Genomic DNA, 20,193 nt, shown 5'->3' with positions numbered 1-20,193 from the left:
AGTACAAGACGAATATCCCACTGGGAACATTCTTCTTATCATCTATTGCGCAATTGATAACAACATACTAGCATCGCTGACAATTCGGAATACCGCTATGTAAAAAGCATCGAAATCTGGAATAATTCATGATCGCCATCATGATTGTGCGATAGGTAGTGACTGATCACACCATGTGCCTGAGAAGCGGCTAGACTACCAGTGACTGGCGCAGTCCATGAAAGAAAAAACCTTCGGAGAGATACCTTCTTATCTTAATGAACCCTTTTTCTTCCGTTTATCATTTTCACGCTAAATCACGAAAAATCGATGGTATCATCTAACGCAACCTTTCTCCATAAAATCTCATGTGGTGTACAGATTACCATGCTGATAGGACTATACAGTACTTACGGATATCTATTCATCGGACGTATGGCCCCAACTCCTCTCGCTTGCAGTTACAGTTGCACCGTTGAGTGATTGACGATGCGATTGCGAATTTGTCGGTAAGAGTCAGGTCCCAGAAAGACGGTTGCTGCAATATAGCGTGATCGTCTCTTTTATATACAGATTCATAGATTGGCCGGTGATATAAGCCAGAATGAATGAATGGAAACGAAGGCCGTCTTCTTCCTGCACTATTGGCTCAGACTGCATCACTCATTTTCTGTGTATACCGTTGACAATCAAAGTCTGTCCCAAGATGGCTATTCCAGCTCCTCCAGTCGTAGCCAACCCGGGCCTTACAGAAGTGATCGCCCCTGCCCCTGCCCCTGCATCCAAGGACAGTCCACCATCATCACCTGAATCATACGACGATAAACACCAAGATCAACTGTATACATACCAATATGGTTCTGGACAGAACAGCGTCAGTTCATCGGATGATGAGTTAGATGCGAAATGGTACGAACCTCCTGATAGTTACGAATCCAAACATCGATGGGATCCTCGAGCTACCTGGACACCAGAGGAAGAAAATAAGTTGAGGAGAAGATTGGATCTCAAAGTCGCTTTTGTAGCTTGTATTTGCTTTGCGGCTTTACAACTTGATAGAGGAAATGTAAGTTCTTTCCTCCCCAGCGTAAAGATCCACACAATACACAATTAGATACTGAACTACGAGAGCTTGTTGAGTAGATCTCGAATGCATTATCGGATAATATGTTAGCTGATGTTGGTCTAACTACAAAACATTGTAAGTGATATGTATACTGAATCAAGAGACAGTACGCTGATAGGTGAATGGTATTTTTTAGATAATTACGGAATGACCATCTTCTACCTTTGTTTCTTATCAGCCGAATTACCTTCTCAAATGAGTGAGTACAACAACCTCATCTGATATATGTATATATATATATATATATGAATATATATGAATATATAGATTTAGGATTATGCTGAATGATTTATGCCCTTGATAGTTTCTAAGAAAGTAGGAAGCGATATATGGATCCCAATCCAAATGATGTTATGGTCCGTAGTGGCTATCGCTCAAGTGGGGATTAACGGTAAAAGTTCTTTTTACGCTACGAGAGCTTTACTCGGATTACTTGAAGGGTGTGTGTCACCCCTCCATTGTGCCAGTCTCGTGTTCACGCACTTGCTAATTGCCAATTCTTTCAACTCTAATAGAGGTTTCATCGCCGACACCATCCTTTATCTATCGTATTATTACACGGCAGCAGAATTGACTTTGAGACTATCATTCTTCTGGATCTCATATACCGCCACCAACGTTATTGGAGCTCTGTTGGCTGCTGGTTTACTAAAGCTCAGAGGTCACGGATCGATGGAAGGGTAAGTACTTACTCTCCACAATTTACAATCCCCGAGTATGTAGTGTGAAATCTGACTCATTATTGGATGGAATAGCTGGCGATGGTTGTTCCTATTGGAAGGGATAGTAACTTTCTTGATTGGAGTCTGGGCTTTCTTTTATTTGCCTGCTAGTCCGACTCAGACTGCTAAATGGTGGAGACCCAAAGGATGGTTTACTGAGTGAGTCTTCGAGCTCGATACGTCTTTTTGCAATTTTCTTTTCTTCCAATGTTCTTTCGCTGATCCGATAATGTGAATATCCTCAGACGAGAAGAAACTATCATTGTCAATAAAGTATTGAGGGACGATCCTACCAAATCGTCGAGTACGTCTTTGAGTCTTGTCTACCCCTCAGTACTGTATTGTATGCTGATACAGTAGGATCGATCATAGTGCACAATCGAGAAGGTCTATCACTCGTTGATTTGTGGAGATCCCTCACGGACTACGACATGTGGCCTTTGTACTTGGTGAGTGGAGCTCGAGCTGAAAAGATCATCTTGTTGTGTAAACTATATCGCTGAAACGGTCTATTGGTCTATTCGTCTATCAGATCGGTTTAGTGGCATTCATCACTCCTTCAACCGTTCAAGCATATTTCACCTTAACCTTGAAGAATTTGTAAGTCTACTTGCGACTTGGTCTATTTATCTAGAAATCTATACTTGAGAACTGAGAGAATTGACTTCGTTGTTTGTAGGAAATATACTACTCTCCAAACCAATTTATTGACTATCCCATCATGGATCCTTTTCGCCATTGGTAATTTCACCTGTGCCTATCTCTCCAAGAAACTCAATAGTCGATTATTGTTCATCCTTGTTCAGCCTGTTTGGCATTTGGTGTTCATGATTGTTCTGGTGACTTTACCTGATACTACTGGTCGATGGGTCAAATATGCTATATTGACTCTGGTCCAAGGTTACCCAGTGAGTCCACTTTGTGATAACTACAGTACAATAATGTGCCATAATTGATTATTGACTACTGTGGTGTATAGTACTGCCATCCTATCCTCGTTTCGATGAATAGTATGAATGCCGGTTCCGTACGTACTCGAACCGTCGCAAGTTCGGTGTACAACATGTTCGTCCAGGCAGCTTCTTTGGTAGCTTCAAACGTGTATCAACCTTGTGAGGGTTATCTTTGAACGTCATGTAATTATACAATATAGAATACTGACTGTATTTATGTATCCTAGCCGACTCACCATACTATCATAAAGGTAATAGAGTCCTTGCTGGTCTATCAGCCGCTTCCATCGTTTTGGTCTTATTAGCGAAATTGTGGTACATCCATAGGAACAATCAGAAATCGAAGATCTGGGATTCATGGACTGTGCAAGAGAAGGAAGATTATCTAAGAACGACAAAGGATAAAGGTAATAAGAGGTAAGCTAAATGAGTGTGGTAATCCGAGAGGATTGAAGCTGACCAGCATTTCCATCATACTACAGACTGGATTTCAGATTCTTACATTAATAAAAAAATGGAGAAGGATATTGTAGAATATTAGAGGTTAGGCAACGATTTGAAGGGAATATAGACAGAATGTGGAGTATAGGAAAGTGCGGTTATATTATAGTCCTGCGAAAATAGTTGAGCTGTTTGGTTGATATCAATAATTGACCGTAGACATAAGATGCAGAAGATGTTGTTCACCCTGGGCTCATTCATTCCATTGCATTAGATAGGGGCGAGCGGAATAAACAACATGTTAGTATCATTGTGTCATTATTATACGGTAGATCTACGAAGCATATCTACTATCCAGACTGGTCATAAGTCTATGACTAGGTGCTTTAGTAGGTATCGCACCGGCTTCCTTGACGCTCTGACCATGAGGTTCATATATGTATGTCATGGCCATGCCCGGTGTCTACAAACGTACGTAAATCCAGTACATTATATCAGTCAGTCAGTCATACTGTATTCGAACATGGCGTGTCACTTACAGTAGGTATCTTCTTCCTCTTCTTAGCCGGTTTATCATCATCATCCACCTCTTTACTTTTCGGTTTCAACATCTCGGTTATCTCCATTGCAAACACGTAATACATCAACCCTGCTAGACAGACGACAGCTATTTTCCTCTGAACTACAGTGCGAGTACACGCCAACGGATTAGCTTTCAGCTGAGTTAAGTGAGATTATCCTATAGTTCCATAAGAGACAAGCCTAGACTCACATATACCGATGATTACTATTGCACTGATCATTTTCAAATGCGTCAACCTCTTCTGCCACCTATCCCACCGACGACGATGAGGATAGTCAGCCACACAGATCTGAATTGGATGGCTATATTGGGGAGTCGGACATTCGAAACTCACTTCTTCCTATTCTTCTCATACGCTTCTATAGCCTTCTTAGCCTTTTTCTGTCTTGCACTTTCCTTAGCTTCCACTTCGAGTCTTAGTTGTTCTCGCGCTTCGGGGGTTTCCCGTTGATTATAATGACCACTATGTATCGAGGTGTTAAAGACTTCCGCAAGTGTACAGATCAAGAAAGCCTCTCCTTAGGTTCTCGGGGTGTAAGAAAGTATGTGATAGGAAAGTTTACTTACACATGAGCAGAGTTACCTGCTTCCCACCACATTGTCTTCTTTGTCGAATCTTGTCCTCCTGCTAGACCCAAGGGAAAAGGAAATAATCTCGGTTTACCATCTCTTGTAGTCAAGAAATGTGATGGATGAGCAGCGGCATTTTCCTAATTGCGACCAAAGTTCCCATTAATTTCAGGACTCCGATACCGAAGACGAGTAGGAATAAGAGTAGAGATCGAATAGAACTTATGGATTTAACGGAGATACAGTTTGTATATATCAAATGTGTACAGTACTCGCACTCACCCAATCATTCTTCTTCTTATCTATCTTACCTTTAACCAAAGGATCATACCTCCCTTTCTCCTCCCTGTGAGCTTTCTCAATTCGCTTGTGGTAGTTTTCCATCTGGGAAGTAATCACCCAATGGCCTATCATCAGACATACCAACAGTAGGGACGCCCTCTTGGACATTCCGACGATAGATCGGAAAGGCGCTGGGAGATTGAGGGAAGATAAGAACAGGGCAAGGGAGGAGATGAGCAGAGTGAAGAGATGGAATGGTGTGAGTGTTCTATACGGTGTGTGATATTGAATGAATAGCATTGTCAGCTTTATTGGATATGAACATGAAGGTGAGGGATGTTTGGAACGTCGAAGAGAGACTCACAGTCCATTTTTAGGTGCAAGTGGATCTTCGATTATATCTGGCATTGTTCATTGATACAGTGAAGATTATTTTGAGGGTCAGTATGAATGTTCAGTATGTATCAGTGTTTACATTGCTAGGAATAGAGAAATGAGCGTGAGGTGTATTTCTCATATCTGTATTTATTATATGAAAGATTGACCGAGGTGTTTCTAACGTTTCAACTGTTCATGTTGAAGGGAGCGGTAGGATGAAAGGATGACTGGTACGTATATATATACATCTCATGGGGTCTGTACTGTGGTGCTGTGCAAGACATGTGTTAAACCTTTGGTTCATGTTGCATAGAAGAGTGTTGCATTCGAGTTCCATACGTCGATTGAGTCGGTCTAGCTTCTTTCAGGTATGCAAGGTTGTTGTCGATGGTTACATACCCACACCCGATTATGTAATAGGTTACGTAGGGAAGATGAGAAACTCAGGGTCAAACACATATCAGAGTAAAACATTATAATAATTATAATCCGATCAAAATCAAAATCAAAAGTCTGGATTTTCATCATTCATCTATTCTTACACAAGAGTAGCACAGCCTTTGTCGAGTATGCTTCTCCTTCTTTGTGACCAAGATAGATCACTAGACCATCACCTCTGCGTATATGTGTATATCGATGTATGTATTGCTGTATGACTCGACTGACTCTCTTCTCGCATTTACGATACATAATCTCATATACACCTCGCAGCATCCAGCACTACGCGCGCGAAGTTAGCGGAACTGTGGGACTGCCCTAGCACCAGCACTAGCGTTATTCCTGTTGTTGTTTGTTTTGACCCTGAACATACACATTCAGCAGCAACCTTGTTCAAGTCATCATACAACCCGTAGTCAAGTTTCACCCTACCTATACTATACTCCTTCATATACAATAGGAGACAGTGTGGCTCAAACGATCTCATAGCATTGTCAGGAAACAAGGGGATATCATTCTTGGCTTATAACATCCAACATCCGACATCGCCTTTTTACCTTTTCGACAGGTACGACGAGGTCATTGCGCATTTCTGACTTTGCTGTTTTATTGTTGTTGTTTGTGAATAAAGATCAATGCGGTGGTTGTGATTGCGGTAGTATTCGTACACAACCTAATTCAGATCGAACAAGTCGAAGAAGATCGAATATTCAGCAATAAACAAAGACCAAATCAAATCAAATGATGTATCTTCATCTATGAACAGCCGTTCTCAAAAGCAAGATTGAAAGAGAATAAGAGATATTTTGGAAACGAAAGGATGATACAGTGACCGTAACTGATACTGTGAGTTAGTTACGTTCACTCTGTTCCTTTCTACTCTTCTTACGAAACCTCCCTTTCATACCTGCTTGATCTCTATTGTCCTCTGTTTTAGCCTGACTACCGCTCCACCCTTCTTATTCTCACTTTTTTCTGTCGCTCAGGTGATAGAACAGGTGGGGGGATGAACAAGGTTACCCTCCGAGTTCCCCTCTAGGACGTGCAGGTGATTGATTCGATGTCGCTAAGACAATAGAATAGTCGTTATCGTCATGTTTGATCGGAACGCTCTGGAGTTTTTTCCTCAAAACAATGTCTTGCTTGTCTCAGAGATATATACAATAGATCTTTGATGAGATCATCTTCATTCTTCCTCTTCCCTCTTTTATACTGCGGTCTTTGATCTTTGATCTTTTGGCTGTAGCAAAAGCTGTTCTCTCCTTGACCGGCCGCTTCTATTGTATCGCCTCAACATCGCTTTTCTCATTTGGGTATATATATGTAGATCATATAGCTGACAATTTTACCAATTTTATCTGACTGTCTTACTCGATACCATACCATACCAAACAATCAACCATTCCATCCCATCCCATCCCATTCGACTCAATTCATTTCATCGGATCCAATCCAATCTGAACTGTCACTCGCATTTCCATTCCAACCAAACGACGTCACTTGGATCACTCTGGTCTTACATTAATCATTCATACCATACTTTCTCATTCCCATCATCCCACAAATCAATCGTTCAACTTGTCTTATCGCTGGCCGATCGGATCTTCTTCCCCAATCTCAATTAACCACCACTTTATTCATTTCTCATTCCCATACACCTGTCAATTAACGATGCTTCTCATCAGATCACCCATTCCTTCCTCTCATTCTTCATCATCGACATCATCATCTTCACATCATTTAGGTTATCGCTCTCCTACGCATACACAGCTATCACTTCGATCACCCATCTTCCTTTCATCCTCGCCCCGTAAACGACCACTGGGTGTTCCTTCCCCTGCAGATCAGCTGAATTTCTCATCCTCTTCAAGGCCATTGAAAAAGATTTGTGATCGGTTAGACATCACGAATAAGAACAACGGAGGTCAACCTGGAACTGCTGTAGGGGATATCAATAAGCAAAATCGTGAGAAAGGTGTCAACGCTCCTTTGAATACAATCATAACCAAGATGGATATAGAAATGGAATCAGATGGGGTCATCATCCCACACAAACTATCCCCTACACCATCTCGCTCATACTCCTCTTCGTCATCTTCAATCTCATCGATACATACGACCAGTCGACCGATACTAGGTAGACTCGATACTTCGTCTTCATTAGATTTCGAACCTGGTTTAACTGTCCGATCGTACCCCTCTTCATCTTCGATCAACGACATGACTTCTTCACCACCCAAATCATCCTCTTTACCAGCTGTGATGCACCTCAAGCGAAATCCTAAGAAATTATCATTATCATTACCTGGATTAGGATCAACATCAACCACAGCTTACAATTCCAACTCTTCGCCTAACTGCAGTACCCCATCAACCGTCTGCCCCACTCCCACATACTCCACAGCCGAATCAGACTCCAAATTCGGTACACCCTATACACCTGGACCCCCCAGGACTCCTGCCCTGGCGATGTCACTTGGTCGATCGACATACCGCGGCAATCGTAGACCATCCCTTCTAAGTCTCATAACGAACCCACCTGGTAATGATGATCTACCTCCACCCACCCCCGGCGCAGGTCCGCATCCATATGCAACGATGAGATTGAAGAATAAAGGAAGGGCAAGGAGTCAGACTGCTATTGACGTGTTGGGTTTACCCGATCATCCAGAGCGACATTCCACTTTCCCCCCTATTGACGAACAACCCTCGAACGGGTTGAGTGCTTTGGGATATGCCTTGCCTACTACGGCTTCACCTCAGGATCAAACTAGGTCTTATAGCGGTTCATCACCTACTACATCTACTTCTACTGTATCTGATGATGCCTCCGCTTCAACTTCGTCCACACCATCTACTTCACCACCACTCCCTACGGCATTTACATTCTCCATGCCTTTAAATAACTATTATCAGCATCCCAGTAAGAGACAGATGGAGCCTTATGAAGATGGACCTATTGAAATTCTTCCGGGTATATTCCTAGGTGCGGAAGAATCGGTACATCAATTTGATACGTACGCTGCGTCAAGTTCAAAAGTTAGGATAATCAACGTTGCTCAAGAGATTGATGATCCTTTTGATACCACAAATTCAAGCTCGACTTCCATGCCTGGCTGGTCAAAAGGGAAAGGAAAACAGAAGATGGAACTTGCCGTATACCCTGGTGATAGTACAGGTAAAAGACCAGAAATTGAATATTGTCATGTTAGATGGTCACATGGTGAATTGGGTTTGGCCGATATACCTCCCACAGCTCAGTTGTCACATCTGATCGATCCTCCTGAAGAAGAAGTTTTACCGACTGCGGGAGAAGAGGGGATCTGGGGATTCTGGGAAAGTATAAAGTGGATGGAGAGCGGTAGGAAAAGTGGTATACCAATTTTGATACAGTGAGTTTGGTCAAGATTACAAATGGTTCATGTATCATTTGGCCTTTATTGGGCTTTACTAATTTGGGTTTTGATGATGTGTAGTTGTCAATGCGGTGTATCGAGATCTGCTACGTTGGCTATAGCCTATACCATGGCTTTAGCGGCTATCGGAGCCATGCCTGATATATTAGGTGGGATCAGATCGATGCAGGATGCATATGATTTCGTTAAAAGTAAATCAAGTTGGATAGGACCTAATCATTCGTGAGTTGACATTTTCACGGGATACCACCTCGACCTGTTGTGAAATCAACTGATGGATCATTTGCTTGTGTATAGATTGGTATTCCAATTAGTTGATTTCGCAAGACATTTAACTCAACTTTTGTCTGCCCACCCCACCCAACTCAATACCTCTTTCCCTTCTAACCATGATGCCGAATTGACCGAGGCCGAATGGGCAAGGAGGAGAAGGGAATTTGAAGAAAGTGAGAATGGTTCGTCTTCGCCTTCTATCTCTACACCTTCCGAGGGAGAGGAAGGAGGTGAAAGTTGTGTTAGTCCCGAGGAGGCTGATGAGGAAGCTAGAAGGTTGGATGAAGAGATGTTATTGAGGAAATCTAGAAGATAAGGACATTGGATCGATACTTGGTTCAAAATCATTTTGGGATATTTCTTTGTTTTGTTTTTAGCATATATTGTATGATATTCGTTGGTTTGCTCTGGTTTGTTGGTTCTCTTGTATCTTATCGAATCAATCAATTTTCTTATATCACCTTCCATGCAGAACTGGGTATCTGATCCTTTTACTAACGATATATGACGATGATGACGAATTGACTTGACATGACAGGGACGAGTGTTTGGATGATGACCAAAGCGTGAGTGTGGTTGTTGGTTGATGGGTTGAATGATGTTCTACGTTGGGTGAATGTAAACAATACATACACGGCTTGTACTGACCATGTCATCAACGTTGCATACAACATGTTTGTTTCCATTGACTGTTCACTTTGTTTGCATCTACTGACATCGATAGTTGAGCTAAACATTCTTGACGATCTGACGACCTAGTACGAACTGACCAACACGAACACAGTACGACATACAGACATACCACGTACATTATACGACATAACGAAAGATCAAGAGAAATCATTCACGCCTGTAACCGCACCTTGTCACTTTCTACGATTCCGACATATACTAAAAACCACCCTATTTCATCCCAGTATTCTTCTTACCAACTATCCAACGTTCTTTCACCTACGCTCATCACCAACTCAACCCAAAATGATACCCTCAATCCTCCTCTCGACACTCCCTATACCCTCTTTTATCCTCTTACTCCTCATCACACTATACCACCTCACCCCTTTACTCAACATGTTACCAAACCTCACACCGTCTTTACAGAAATTATCAAGTATAATCCCTCATCCTAAGAAATCGAGAAATCTACCTAGGGAATTCTTCAACTTACCTCCTCGACCTGGATCACCTTCTTCCCACAAGACCAACGATGAAAATACTTCCATCAGGGGACGTTTGGGTGTAAGAGGAAGTCTGATGATTATCTTGTTGGTAGAAGCTTTGCTTTCTCTGGCTACTGGTTGGTACTATCTTTCAACCACCAACGTTGCGACCACCAATGCCCCCGAAGGAGGCGTACCAATCGGAAATTGCGGACTGGTAGCTACTAGTTTGGTATTGTTACCTTCCACTTTAGCTTTTCTCAGTTTATTCTCCATCCTTTCCAAACCTACTTTATACCACCGACATACCCCTGCAACATCAACCTCGAGAATCAGAAAGGTGATTTTCAGGAATGGAGGTATAACTCATTCAACATTGTTACCTCGTATTTTACCTTTTTCAATTCTCTCCTCGACCATCACTATAATCATATCGTCAGTCTTACCATCCTGTGGCGGATACGTGATACTTGGATATACATCATTGTGTTTGATGATAGTATTGGGAAGCGGGATGATAGGGATGTGGAGAATGATTACAAAACCCCGAGAAGGTCTGATTAGACTGAGGGGTGAATCTAGAATGTCATTGTATGAGAAAGATAGATTGAGATCTCGTTCTTGTTCGCCAGTCTCGATGACTGATTCCACGTATAGAATCAGTAATGAGTTGATGGGTATGACTCAAGAAGAGGGAATGGAGAGAGTTAGGGATACGAGTAGTTGGTTGAGTTCACCTTGTGAGTCATTAAACGGATAGTCTATATCATCAGTAACAGTGAAGAATGAAAATTGATCCACTGATTTGGTGTTGTATCGTAGCAAGACCACCTACACCTGTATCATCGTATGATTACTCTTCGCCGCATGGGACTGTATCTACGACCACCACGAAAGATACGTTCATAACACCTAAATCCAAACCAGCCAATTCGAGCTTTCCAGCCTCAGCCTCGTTTGCTGTTCCTCAGACTGGAGGTTCTACTTCGGTCTCAGTATTCACTTCTACCACTACATTGGTAACTCCTGAACACCAGTCGAGATCCCATAACGATATATCGGGATCAGCCGCTGAGGGAGTTATCAACGATCAATCATGGTTGAGCGAACCTACCAACACTCCATCTTCTATATCAGCTTGGTCGTTCCCTCCTTCTCCAGCTTCGCCTCAGCCTGCCATGACAAGGAATCGATCGCCTTCACCATCAACTGTGCCCCTTTCTCCAGATGAGGAAGGGAGAGATCCAAACTTACCCAGACCTGGCGAGAGAAGATTACCTGTAAAAGCAAGCGATAGTACCACTTACACGCACACTATTGGATCAAGCTCTACCTCACCTAGTTCAAGGTTGGTCGATGCATCGATCTTAGGTGATTATTCACCTGATCCGTTCCATCCTCTACCACCTAGAGGATTCGCCAGTCTGACTAGTTATCCAGTATCTCCGGACCAACTTCAAAGTCAGTCAAGCTTGATTACCAGAGTGGCAGCACTTCAATCTGGTGATTCACTTGCCAATGGGATTGTACCCGTAAAGAAAGGATCGCCAACTTGGACTTTACAATCTGCTGGAGCGGATGCGTACAAAACACCCGATCATAAAATCTCCAGAGCCAGGAAAGTATTATCGACTGCTGAAAGACGAGCGCCGCCCCCTCCACCCATGCCTGTTGATATGCCTTTACCGCCCACGCCGACTCTCGCAAGAAGCTCGACCTTGTTTGAGGTGCAAGGGAAAGATAGTATGGAGATGCTTTTGGGAAATAGTGATTGGGTGGAAGTGGAACGTGAGGAAGAGGCATTGGAAGATTGGGGCAGTGGTGGGAGAGGTGTGGGGTTGGTGGCTGTGGCTGGTATAGTACTTTGCTATGTAAGTCATTGAGTAAGTAATACCGTAGTCTGACGAAGCTGACATATCGTATTCCACCAATTGCAGGGGCTATCCTTACCGCTTCTCTTGAATGGACCAAAGGATATGGCAATCACCCTGTATCTCATATCGGTTCTCTTACCATCACCCATCTTGGCGCTTACTTCCTATCTCTTGCGATACCGACCCATGCCTGTTTCGTCAGGTGTCCGGTCTAAGAAAAGCTCAACGAAGACTACATCGACCGCCCATCGATCTCTGGCTTTACTATCCGAATCTCAATTATCTTTGCCCCTTTCCATCTCACCCAAATTGACACCTCCAGCTCCCAAAAGAGCTTCGACGATGAGTCTCGCTTCGCCAACACTCTCAAAGATGATCGAGCCGAAACCGTCGCTTACCACTTTCATCGGATCAGGTCGACGACATACCGTGTATGGAGGACTGACATTGGCAGAAATGCAAGCGGATGAAGATATGCGAAAAACCCTAGCAAGACGTAGTGGCGATGTATGGATATCTAACGGACATGCTATCGAAGGTGGTGGATTCATCTCAAGGGCTACAGAGATGCTCAAACCTGTACCCGCTATGAGGGTATTGGAAGATACGAGAAGAAGGGACGATGATGGTACGATGAAGAAGATGAGAGGAGGGGTAGTGTCGATGTTGGCTAAACGAGCTAGTAGTTTGTTCCATTCTCAGACTCGCGAAGATATCGAATTGGGTCAATTTGAAGATGCCGATGGTGAACTGTCCTTCGACAAGGGCATGACTCCCGCTTCACCTGCCAGATCCGGTATAGCGATCTCGATCATTGCTCCTTCACCCGAAAAGAGGTTGTCCAAAGCCACCGCTGTGACAAGGACAGGAAGTTCATACTCTACCGGTGAAGGGGAGAACGAACCGGAAATAGATGCCAGTTATGGAACTGCTGAGATTGGAATGGCGAAAAGAGGAAGAATGTCAAATGGACCGATGTTCATCTTTGGGATAGATAAGGAGAAGAGAATTGAGAATGGGTATGAGTTAGATTGGTTAACTGCTGGGGTATTACCTGGGTGGGTGGTCAGCTTTATAATCCTCCAAGGGGAATGTCAGCTGATGATAAAATGATTAGACTTGTACCGTCTATCAAGATTGGAAATGATGTACGAATCGAACCTGCTCCTCATTCTGCCCCACCTGGTCAAACCGAACATGACCATGTACATGATGATCAGCACGATACACCTAAAGTCAGACAACGCCCTTTATCCGATATGCCTATTTCCCCATACCAAGAGGGCGATTCAAGCTACGTGACCATGCCTTCTTTCAGAGACATATCCATCAAACAATCCACACCTCACGGTAGAAAACATACCCATACCAGATCGTACTCGTCATCTGTCGACTTCACATTACCTTCCGAATACTTCACTGCTGAGACTGCTACTTCCGCCTCTCGCGAGCTTCGTCAACGAAATGCCATTTCCAATTTGGGATTGGGGAGGTCAGATACTGTCGAAAGCAGACGAACGATCACTCATAAACCTTCTTTCGGATTACCGAAATTGGCTAAAGATGATTTCGAAGGTGAAATTAGGAAATCAATCGATGATTTATCTCAACGACCTAACTTCGACGAACAAGACTATCAAGAACATCAAGTGTCATCGAATGGAATTGACTTGCCTCCGATCCCGACTACGATGACATTGACATTAAATCATAGGCCCTCTCTATCTAGAGTTTCAGAACTTACTGAAGAACCCACCTTGGCTCTGTCAAATGACAGTGATCATCAACAAGAGAATGGAAATGACAGTTCTGTGATCTTCTCTCAATCTGCTATAGAAGATATGCACCTAGCATTAGCTTTGGGAACATCCATGCCTTCTCCTCGTGGACAAGGTAGTAGTAGTAATCTTAAACCGAAGATGTCGGATGATTCGACCCATACCGGTGATTTATCAATAGTCAACAGTATTTCAACGAATGATGAAAATCTAGAAGAGATGGAAAGGATGATGGCTATGGATACACCTACTCGAACCGAATTTGTCATTTCGCCTCCTCCTGGATCAACTTCTGGTTCTGGTTCAGGAAGAGATTCAAGAGCTAGTGATAGATCTGTATCTACTTTTACTAGTGCATATACTACCACCACCACTACAACTACCACGAATGATAGTCCGTTACCACCTGTTCCGTCCTTACCTTTGGAATATAGACAACCTGCATATCCCGTGTATTCCCATCCCCACCCACCTCCCTCGAATACTTTGAACGTGCAAGGTTCAAGCTCGATATTGGCCAGACAGATTTCGATGCCTAATATAGGGACTCATCCACCTGTTCAATCGCTCTTACCGAAGGCTAGAAAATCGACTGAGACACTCCATTCGACCAACTCTACTTCTTTCAGCTCGTCGGTAATGCAAACTCCAATTAATGATAGGACTGATAATGAACATCGAGTTTTACATCAACCAAGTAAAAGGGAGTTAAGAATAGTCAAAGCATTGGAAGAAAGGAATAATCAACCTAGATCACAAACTTCTTTAGGATTTAATGATTCCAAGGAACCCAAGAGGAGTGTAGTGGAGAAAAGAGGTTTGAGACCTTTGACTTTACTTGCTGATAACTCATCTAACGCGAATAAGAGATCGAGTGTGGTGTTGCCTTCGCTTAAGAGTGCTGGACAAGTTGAAGGAAATGGATTGAAGAAGTTGTCAATCTTATCTGATGATAATGATATTGTCACAAGATCGAAAAGTAGTATGGAAGGAGGAGGGAAGATGTCGATGGGTAGTGGGAAAGAAAATGTGAGGAATGGGAGTAAAGTATCGACTGGGTCTGGAGTAGGCGTAGGAGGAGGATCAGGAGTAAGAGGATTGAGAGCTTAGTGGATTCGAAGAACATCAATTTTGGGATGCTTGGTGCTTGATGCTCGATAAACAATTTCCTATTCTGTATGTTAGTGTTAGTATAGAAGTCTTGATACCATATTCATGATACACTATGCTATGCTTCTTATGCAAATGTATATCATTCTATCATTTTCATAAGATGCATTATTGATTTTTCGTTTGTTGTTTATTCTATTGTGCATTTGTTTGTATATATAATTCCGACAAGCCACATTTAGTTGACGATATTTTTCCATACAAGATATTTATTGATTCATATTAATCTAATCCTCTCTTATCTGACCCAGGAAATCTTTCTTGATAGTTCCAATGGCGAACTGCAACAAAGTTGATGATCATCAGCTAACGTACCTCGCCGAGGAGAGTGTAGCTGAAACAGTAGATAGAATGTGTACTTACAATATCATTAGCTTCGACTCTACAACCTACAATTTGCATTCTAACTTTTGTATCTTTCTGAATTATCTCATCGTTGGATCGATAACATGGTGGTGAAGCGTTGGGATCGTATTTCATATCACCGTGTGTGAGCTATTGTATTCCCATTTGTCCATTAGCACAACTCCACATGAAGATTGATATGTGGGGTTAAAGGAAAAGAAGCGTGGCGAGTCAGAGATAATCGATCAATTACTACAAGATCATCCCGGCATAATCAACATTCCCTTTTTATAAGGTGTCTGCTGTCCCTATGCATATGTGTTCATCATAAATGGGTGGGTGGGTGGGTGGGTGAGGGGATAGTGACAAATTGTGCTTTTGGTTTCTGTACGGGTTGAAAAGGATACTTACGTGAGATGAGACGAATACCTGTAATGGACCGACCATAGCTAAGAAACCCATCTGCAAACAAATCACACACCAGATAATCAGCTACTTGGTACTCTAGAAGGGATGACGAATACCCACCTTATTCACGTTAATGACTTTCCCATCTACCACTTCACCTTTGAAAGGTTTCATGACAATCGCCGTATAGGTGGTCTTGAATTTCGCTTGTCCTGTAGAAGGCATAATTTTACCTTCACCTATATCTGATATAGTAATGACAGATATTATATACCTATTCACCAGAGACAGAATATTACCAGTCAGCTAGATGATTCCCAGAAATAAGGAGAATGAGCCAACTAACCCATGTTTACCACTACATGTCCCTTCAACATCCTCGTACAATTTCTGTCGGAGGTAATCTTCCAATTGAGCACCGAAGTATGAGGGATGTAAGAGGATGGTATGGGTGAGTTCTCTCTGTTGTCATCGCATCGTCGAACAGAATACAACACAAAGGTGTCAGCGTGTGACTATGATGAGTTACACGCATGATCCGCAAGGATGATACCAACCAGGAAGAACATCCTGTCCACTGGGGAATTACCCTCTTCAACCTTTGTTCTTCTTTAGCTACGCGCTACGCTGCAAGGAGAAGGAACGATTGGTGAAGAGGAGTAAAAGAATGTGGTGAGGTTATCGCATTGATATTGTGCTGGTGGGGGTGCGATGAGCTTTGTGGATGTGGATGGATGAGTGAAAAGATGGAATGTTTGAGAAGTAAAGAAAGATGTTTGACGAGTTTGGTGCATGAGAAGCGAGAAGTGATAAGGGCAAGCAGGTGGTGATATTAACACGTCATGATTTTTGCCACGTGGTATCCTTCAGTCAACTTGGCCGTTTCAATCGACATCCGAGAGTGAGTGTTTACACTGAAACAAAGTAAAAACATCCAGTCCTCTTCAACATCTACTCTCATACATCCATATACATTCCTTCAATACCAACTTGACTATTCTCTCTTTCACCTTCGCCACCGACAATCAGATAGCGTTCAAGACCCTCAAGAAGATATTCGAAAGCTGATTTCAACAGTGTCAACTCCCTCACCCATCCACTAAAGATCAATCCACCAAGATGAACGAGAAGTCAGACCCTAATGCCATCCCAACAACAAAAGAACAACGCCGAACATCCACAACGAGGTATCTCAAGTTGAACAGATTACCCACTTTGCAGGAAGTGCTAGATAGACGTACGAAACCACCCCTCGATCTTTTCTGCTTCTACGTGAGTCAGCTCAATGATTCTAACAATGAACGGTCATAGCTGATGGACGGATGGGTCTGTGCGTTCTTATAGATATTCCTTCAACGTGAATCTGCGGAAGATGCTTTGGACTTCTGGCTGGATGTTCAACAGCATGAAAATATGTGTAAAGCGTATTTCAAGGTGAGTGTCACTGCTCAGCTGAAGGATCAAGCATTGTAGTCGGGTCCGAGCTGACGTTGATTGCCGTGCTGTATATAGGATATAAAACGATCAGGTAGAACAATTGATGAAGAATGGCCTGAATTCGCCAACTACGCAAGAACCAACGGATCTCACTTCTCACCTTTACTTTCCCTCTCTACCTCTGCCACTCCTCGTCAACCCAATTCGCCTAATCCTGCTCAAGGGGATTTCTCACCTCGATCGAACCAAGGGGAATTCGATTCACCCACATTGGGAGGTACAACGAGAGAAAGGAGAGATACAGAATCGCACGGTAATGCTCCTAGATCAAGTATGTTATCGCCTGCACCATCATCTACGATGAATGAATTGGGTATGGGTAGACCTCAGAATAGGGATAGACCATCGATGACTCCAAGTGGGAAAATGTCATTGAGAGGTAAATTCGGAGGAGGACAAGTTCCCAAGACCAAGGCTCCGACGGTTATCGCTAGAGATAGAGCGATTGAGAAGAGTGCGTTGATAGATGGAGCGGAAAGGATCTATCTGAGGTATCTCTTACCTGGTGCAGAGAGGGAAATTTATTTACCGTGAGTAACCCTTAAGCAAGAACGTGTGAAGTACGATTTTGACTGATCGTTTTTGTATATTAATACAGCCCATCACTTCGCATTCATGATTTCCCGATCTCCACCCCCGACTCAGCCTCTCCAATGATACCTGACTTATTCCACGCACAGAAAGTATACATCTTCAAAGCTTTAGAACAAGATGCTTTCCCCCGATTCCTCAGAGCGAAGGCATTCGGTAATTTGACTCCGCTAGGGTCGTTCGTGAGGTTGATCGTTGGACTAGTCTGTTTATGGGGTGGATTCGTACTGGCTTTCTCGTTGATCTTCTTGGATTGGAAACCTAGATTGACAAGGTTATGGGTGAGTTCATATTCCTCCGCTTTAGCTACTCTGTTGTTCACAGTCATACTTTCAATTGCTGGTTCAGCTAATTAACATACTCTGCCTTAATATAGACAATCCTCCCATTCATAGTCGCCCTCAACCTCCTTCTCTCCTCGTACTACTCCCTCTCACCCTTACTTGCCCTGTTCAACCGATCCGAAACCACCCCCTTCAGACATATCAAAGTTAAAGAACCGTATGTGAGGAAATTGTTGACGATCAGAGCGTTATGGATTGAGCTGGTCTGTATTTTGATTACTGCTATTTTGGTGGTGATCTTTACGGTAGTTCCAGGACATAGGTTATAGATCGAAGAAAGAAATGAGAGCGTGATTTTTTTCGATGTACATCCACCTTTACCTTTTTTTACCACCTTTAAGAATACAGTCTTTCCTCATTAAATTCGATTTTTCCATTTTCCAATTCTTGTTTGTGCTTATATCAGTGACTTCATATATACCCATTGTATAATCAGCTGTGTTCATATTCTCGTTATCTAATCGATTTTGGTATTTATCTTATACATTAATGCAAATTAACGATCTATCTTATGCCTAAACAGCGATTGTTCGAACGGTGGATCTGTCTATCTATCTAGAATTGTACCAAATCATCTGTGATCCTGATCCTGATCCTGATCCTGATCATCGATGATGACAATCTGTACTTCATGACTCTCGACTCTCGAATGACAGGTTTTATACAAGGGAGTATAATCTACCGTCTAAATCTCTTAAAGATATTCTGTAAAGGGACTAAAGTATATCTAGCGAACGTGGGTGAAAGACCTAAAGAAGCTGCTATTCGAAGTGGCAAGAGTGCCTAGACGGTCAATTAATATAAAAGTCAGCTCCAGCTTCGATGATCTGATGATCTAGCAAGTTACGTCCTTTGATTTGATTTGATCCGATCCGATCCGACTGACACTAACCCATCACCTACGCTTTATCGTTGCAGGTCGCAATAGAGGACTCGGGGACTCGACTCACCTTGACTACTACATATGCAGCGATAGCGTCGGCCAGCTTCGAAGCTGCACCAGAGGTATCATCCATCACTTTTATTTCTTTTGTGATTCCATCTTGATCTTTATCCTTCTGTCCTTTCTCATACCCAAATATCCCATATCTCTTTCCAATCTTTCCAATCCTATTTTCACCTTCAACGTACCAATCTCTTATCCACCTTCTCACCACCGACTTGTCCTCCCCTTCTTCCCCTTTTTGTATTTGTGCTTGAGTAGAGCCTTCCTGATGTCCCACATCCATGATCCACCCGACCATACCCAGTCCCACTCCCAGAGTTGAGAATATCCAGTAGATCAGGAAAATAGGTAATATCGCTGTTATCTCATGTAACATCATAAAAGAGAGTATCATTGACGGTAGTGGTACACCAGTCTTTACGGAGAGGTTGTGGAGGGATGGAGCATAGCGCTGGATCAAAGGTGATTTCGAAGACACCGGACGAGGAGGGGAGGTGGTATAGAACTTTTTGGATTGAGCAATGAAAGATCTCATCCGGATTGGTGCGAGACCGAGAAGCCATGGTGATCTGTATTGAGTAATAAGTTGATTTGACCGCTGGCGAAGCGATGTTCGTATTGGTATCATACTGATAATCTAATTCTGTGAGTTGCGGAGGGGTTCGGTACCGGTACTCGAAATGGCAGGATGGATCTTTCGATTGATCAGATGCACTGGCCGCTATTACTTAAGAGTCCGTTGCTTTCAATGATCTCTTCCTCAGATCGATCGCTCGACTGACCTTGTTCGGTGTACTATGAGACGGAATGAGAGAAGTAAGTACGAGGATAGCCAGCAAGTCAAGTTACTTCGAACTGATCGACCTCCACTTTGCTCATTGTTTTCGACATCGTGACATTCCCTTGATTAGACATGTAA

At 42.9% G+C, this 20,193-nt stretch overlaps 7 protein-coding genes across 7 annotated transcripts; 4 read left to right on the top strand and 3 right to left on the bottom strand.

Annotated features, from left to right (window-relative positions):
* Nucleotides 1-685: 685 nt before the first annotated feature.
* V865_006214 (uncharacterized protein) lies at nt 686-3,287 on the top strand (the record flags this gene model as incomplete). The annotated part of the gene is made up of 13 exons (XM_066229973.1): nt 686-1,045; nt 1,123-1,180; nt 1,242-1,304; nt 1,410-1,545; nt 1,621-1,785; nt 1,861-1,986; nt 2,073-2,131; nt 2,200-2,276; nt 2,360-2,427; nt 2,507-2,735; nt 2,807-2,939; nt 3,008-3,197; nt 3,263-3,287. 13 exons carry the CDS (start codon nt 686-688, stop codon nt 3,285-3,287), a joined length of 1,689 nt encoding a protein of 562 aa, XP_066086070.1.
* Nucleotides 3,288-3,555: 268 nt separating this feature from the next.
* V865_006213 (uncharacterized protein) lies at nt 3,556-5,064 on the bottom strand (the record flags this gene model as incomplete). Its single annotated transcript, XM_066229972.1, has 7 exons — nt 3,556-3,684; nt 3,761-3,903; nt 3,994-4,052; nt 4,139-4,267; nt 4,372-4,514; nt 4,657-4,924; nt 5,021-5,064. 7 exons carry the CDS (start codon nt 5,062-5,064, stop codon nt 3,556-3,558), a joined length of 915 nt encoding a protein of 304 aa, XP_066086069.1.
* A 2,079-nt stretch (nt 5,065-7,143) lies between these two features.
* V865_006212 (uncharacterized protein) lies at nt 7,144-9,477 on the top strand (the record flags this gene model as incomplete). The annotated part of the gene is made up of 3 exons (XM_066229971.1): nt 7,144-8,864; nt 8,949-9,110; nt 9,186-9,477. The coding sequence occupies 3 exons, from the start codon at nt 7,144-7,146 to the stop codon at nt 9,475-9,477; spliced, it is 2,175 nt and encodes a 724-aa protein (XP_066086068.1).
* Nucleotides 9,478-10,139: 662 nt separating this feature from the next.
* V865_006211 (uncharacterized protein) lies at nt 10,140-15,083 on the top strand (the record flags this gene model as incomplete). The annotated part of the gene is made up of 4 exons (XM_066229970.1): nt 10,140-11,061; nt 11,144-12,192; nt 12,259-13,253; nt 13,313-15,083. 4 exons carry the CDS (start codon nt 10,140-10,142, stop codon nt 15,081-15,083), a joined length of 4,737 nt encoding a protein of 1,578 aa, XP_066086067.1.
* A 287-nt stretch (nt 15,084-15,370) lies between these two features.
* On the bottom strand, nt 15,371-16,431 carry V865_006210 (uncharacterized protein; the record flags this gene model as incomplete). The annotated part of the gene is made up of 6 exons (XM_066229969.1): nt 15,371-15,424; nt 15,507-15,638; nt 15,900-15,950; nt 16,017-16,170; nt 16,243-16,358; nt 16,426-16,431. The coding sequence occupies 6 exons, from the start codon at nt 16,429-16,431 to the stop codon at nt 15,371-15,373; spliced, it is 513 nt and encodes a 170-aa protein (XP_066086066.1).
* Nucleotides 16,432-17,015: 584 nt separating this feature from the next.
* On the top strand, nt 17,016-18,597 carry V865_006209 (uncharacterized protein; the record flags this gene model as incomplete). Its single annotated transcript, XM_066229968.1, has 5 exons — nt 17,016-17,168; nt 17,241-17,330; nt 17,409-17,923; nt 17,992-18,265; nt 18,361-18,597. The coding sequence occupies 5 exons, from the start codon at nt 17,016-17,018 to the stop codon at nt 18,595-18,597; spliced, it is 1,269 nt and encodes a 422-aa protein (XP_066086065.1).
* Nucleotides 18,598-19,006: 409 nt separating this feature from the next.
* On the bottom strand, nt 19,007-19,902 carry V865_006208 (uncharacterized protein; the record flags this gene model as incomplete). The annotated part of the gene is made up of 2 exons (XM_066229967.1): nt 19,007-19,111; nt 19,279-19,902. The coding sequence occupies 2 exons, from the start codon at nt 19,900-19,902 to the stop codon at nt 19,007-19,009; spliced, it is 729 nt and encodes a 242-aa protein (XP_066086064.1).
* Nucleotides 19,903-20,193: the final 291 nt, after the last annotated feature.

The sequence above is a fragment of the Kwoniella europaea genome, chromosome 1, assembly GCF_036810445.1.
Source record: "Kwoniella europaea PYCC6329 chromosome 1, complete sequence".
In the NCBI taxonomy this organism is placed as follows: domain Eukaryota; kingdom Fungi; phylum Basidiomycota; class Tremellomycetes; order Tremellales; family Cryptococcaceae; genus Kwoniella; species Kwoniella europaea.
Note: the sequence above shows the minus strand (reverse complement) of the source record. Positions and strands in the feature narration are given on the sequence as shown.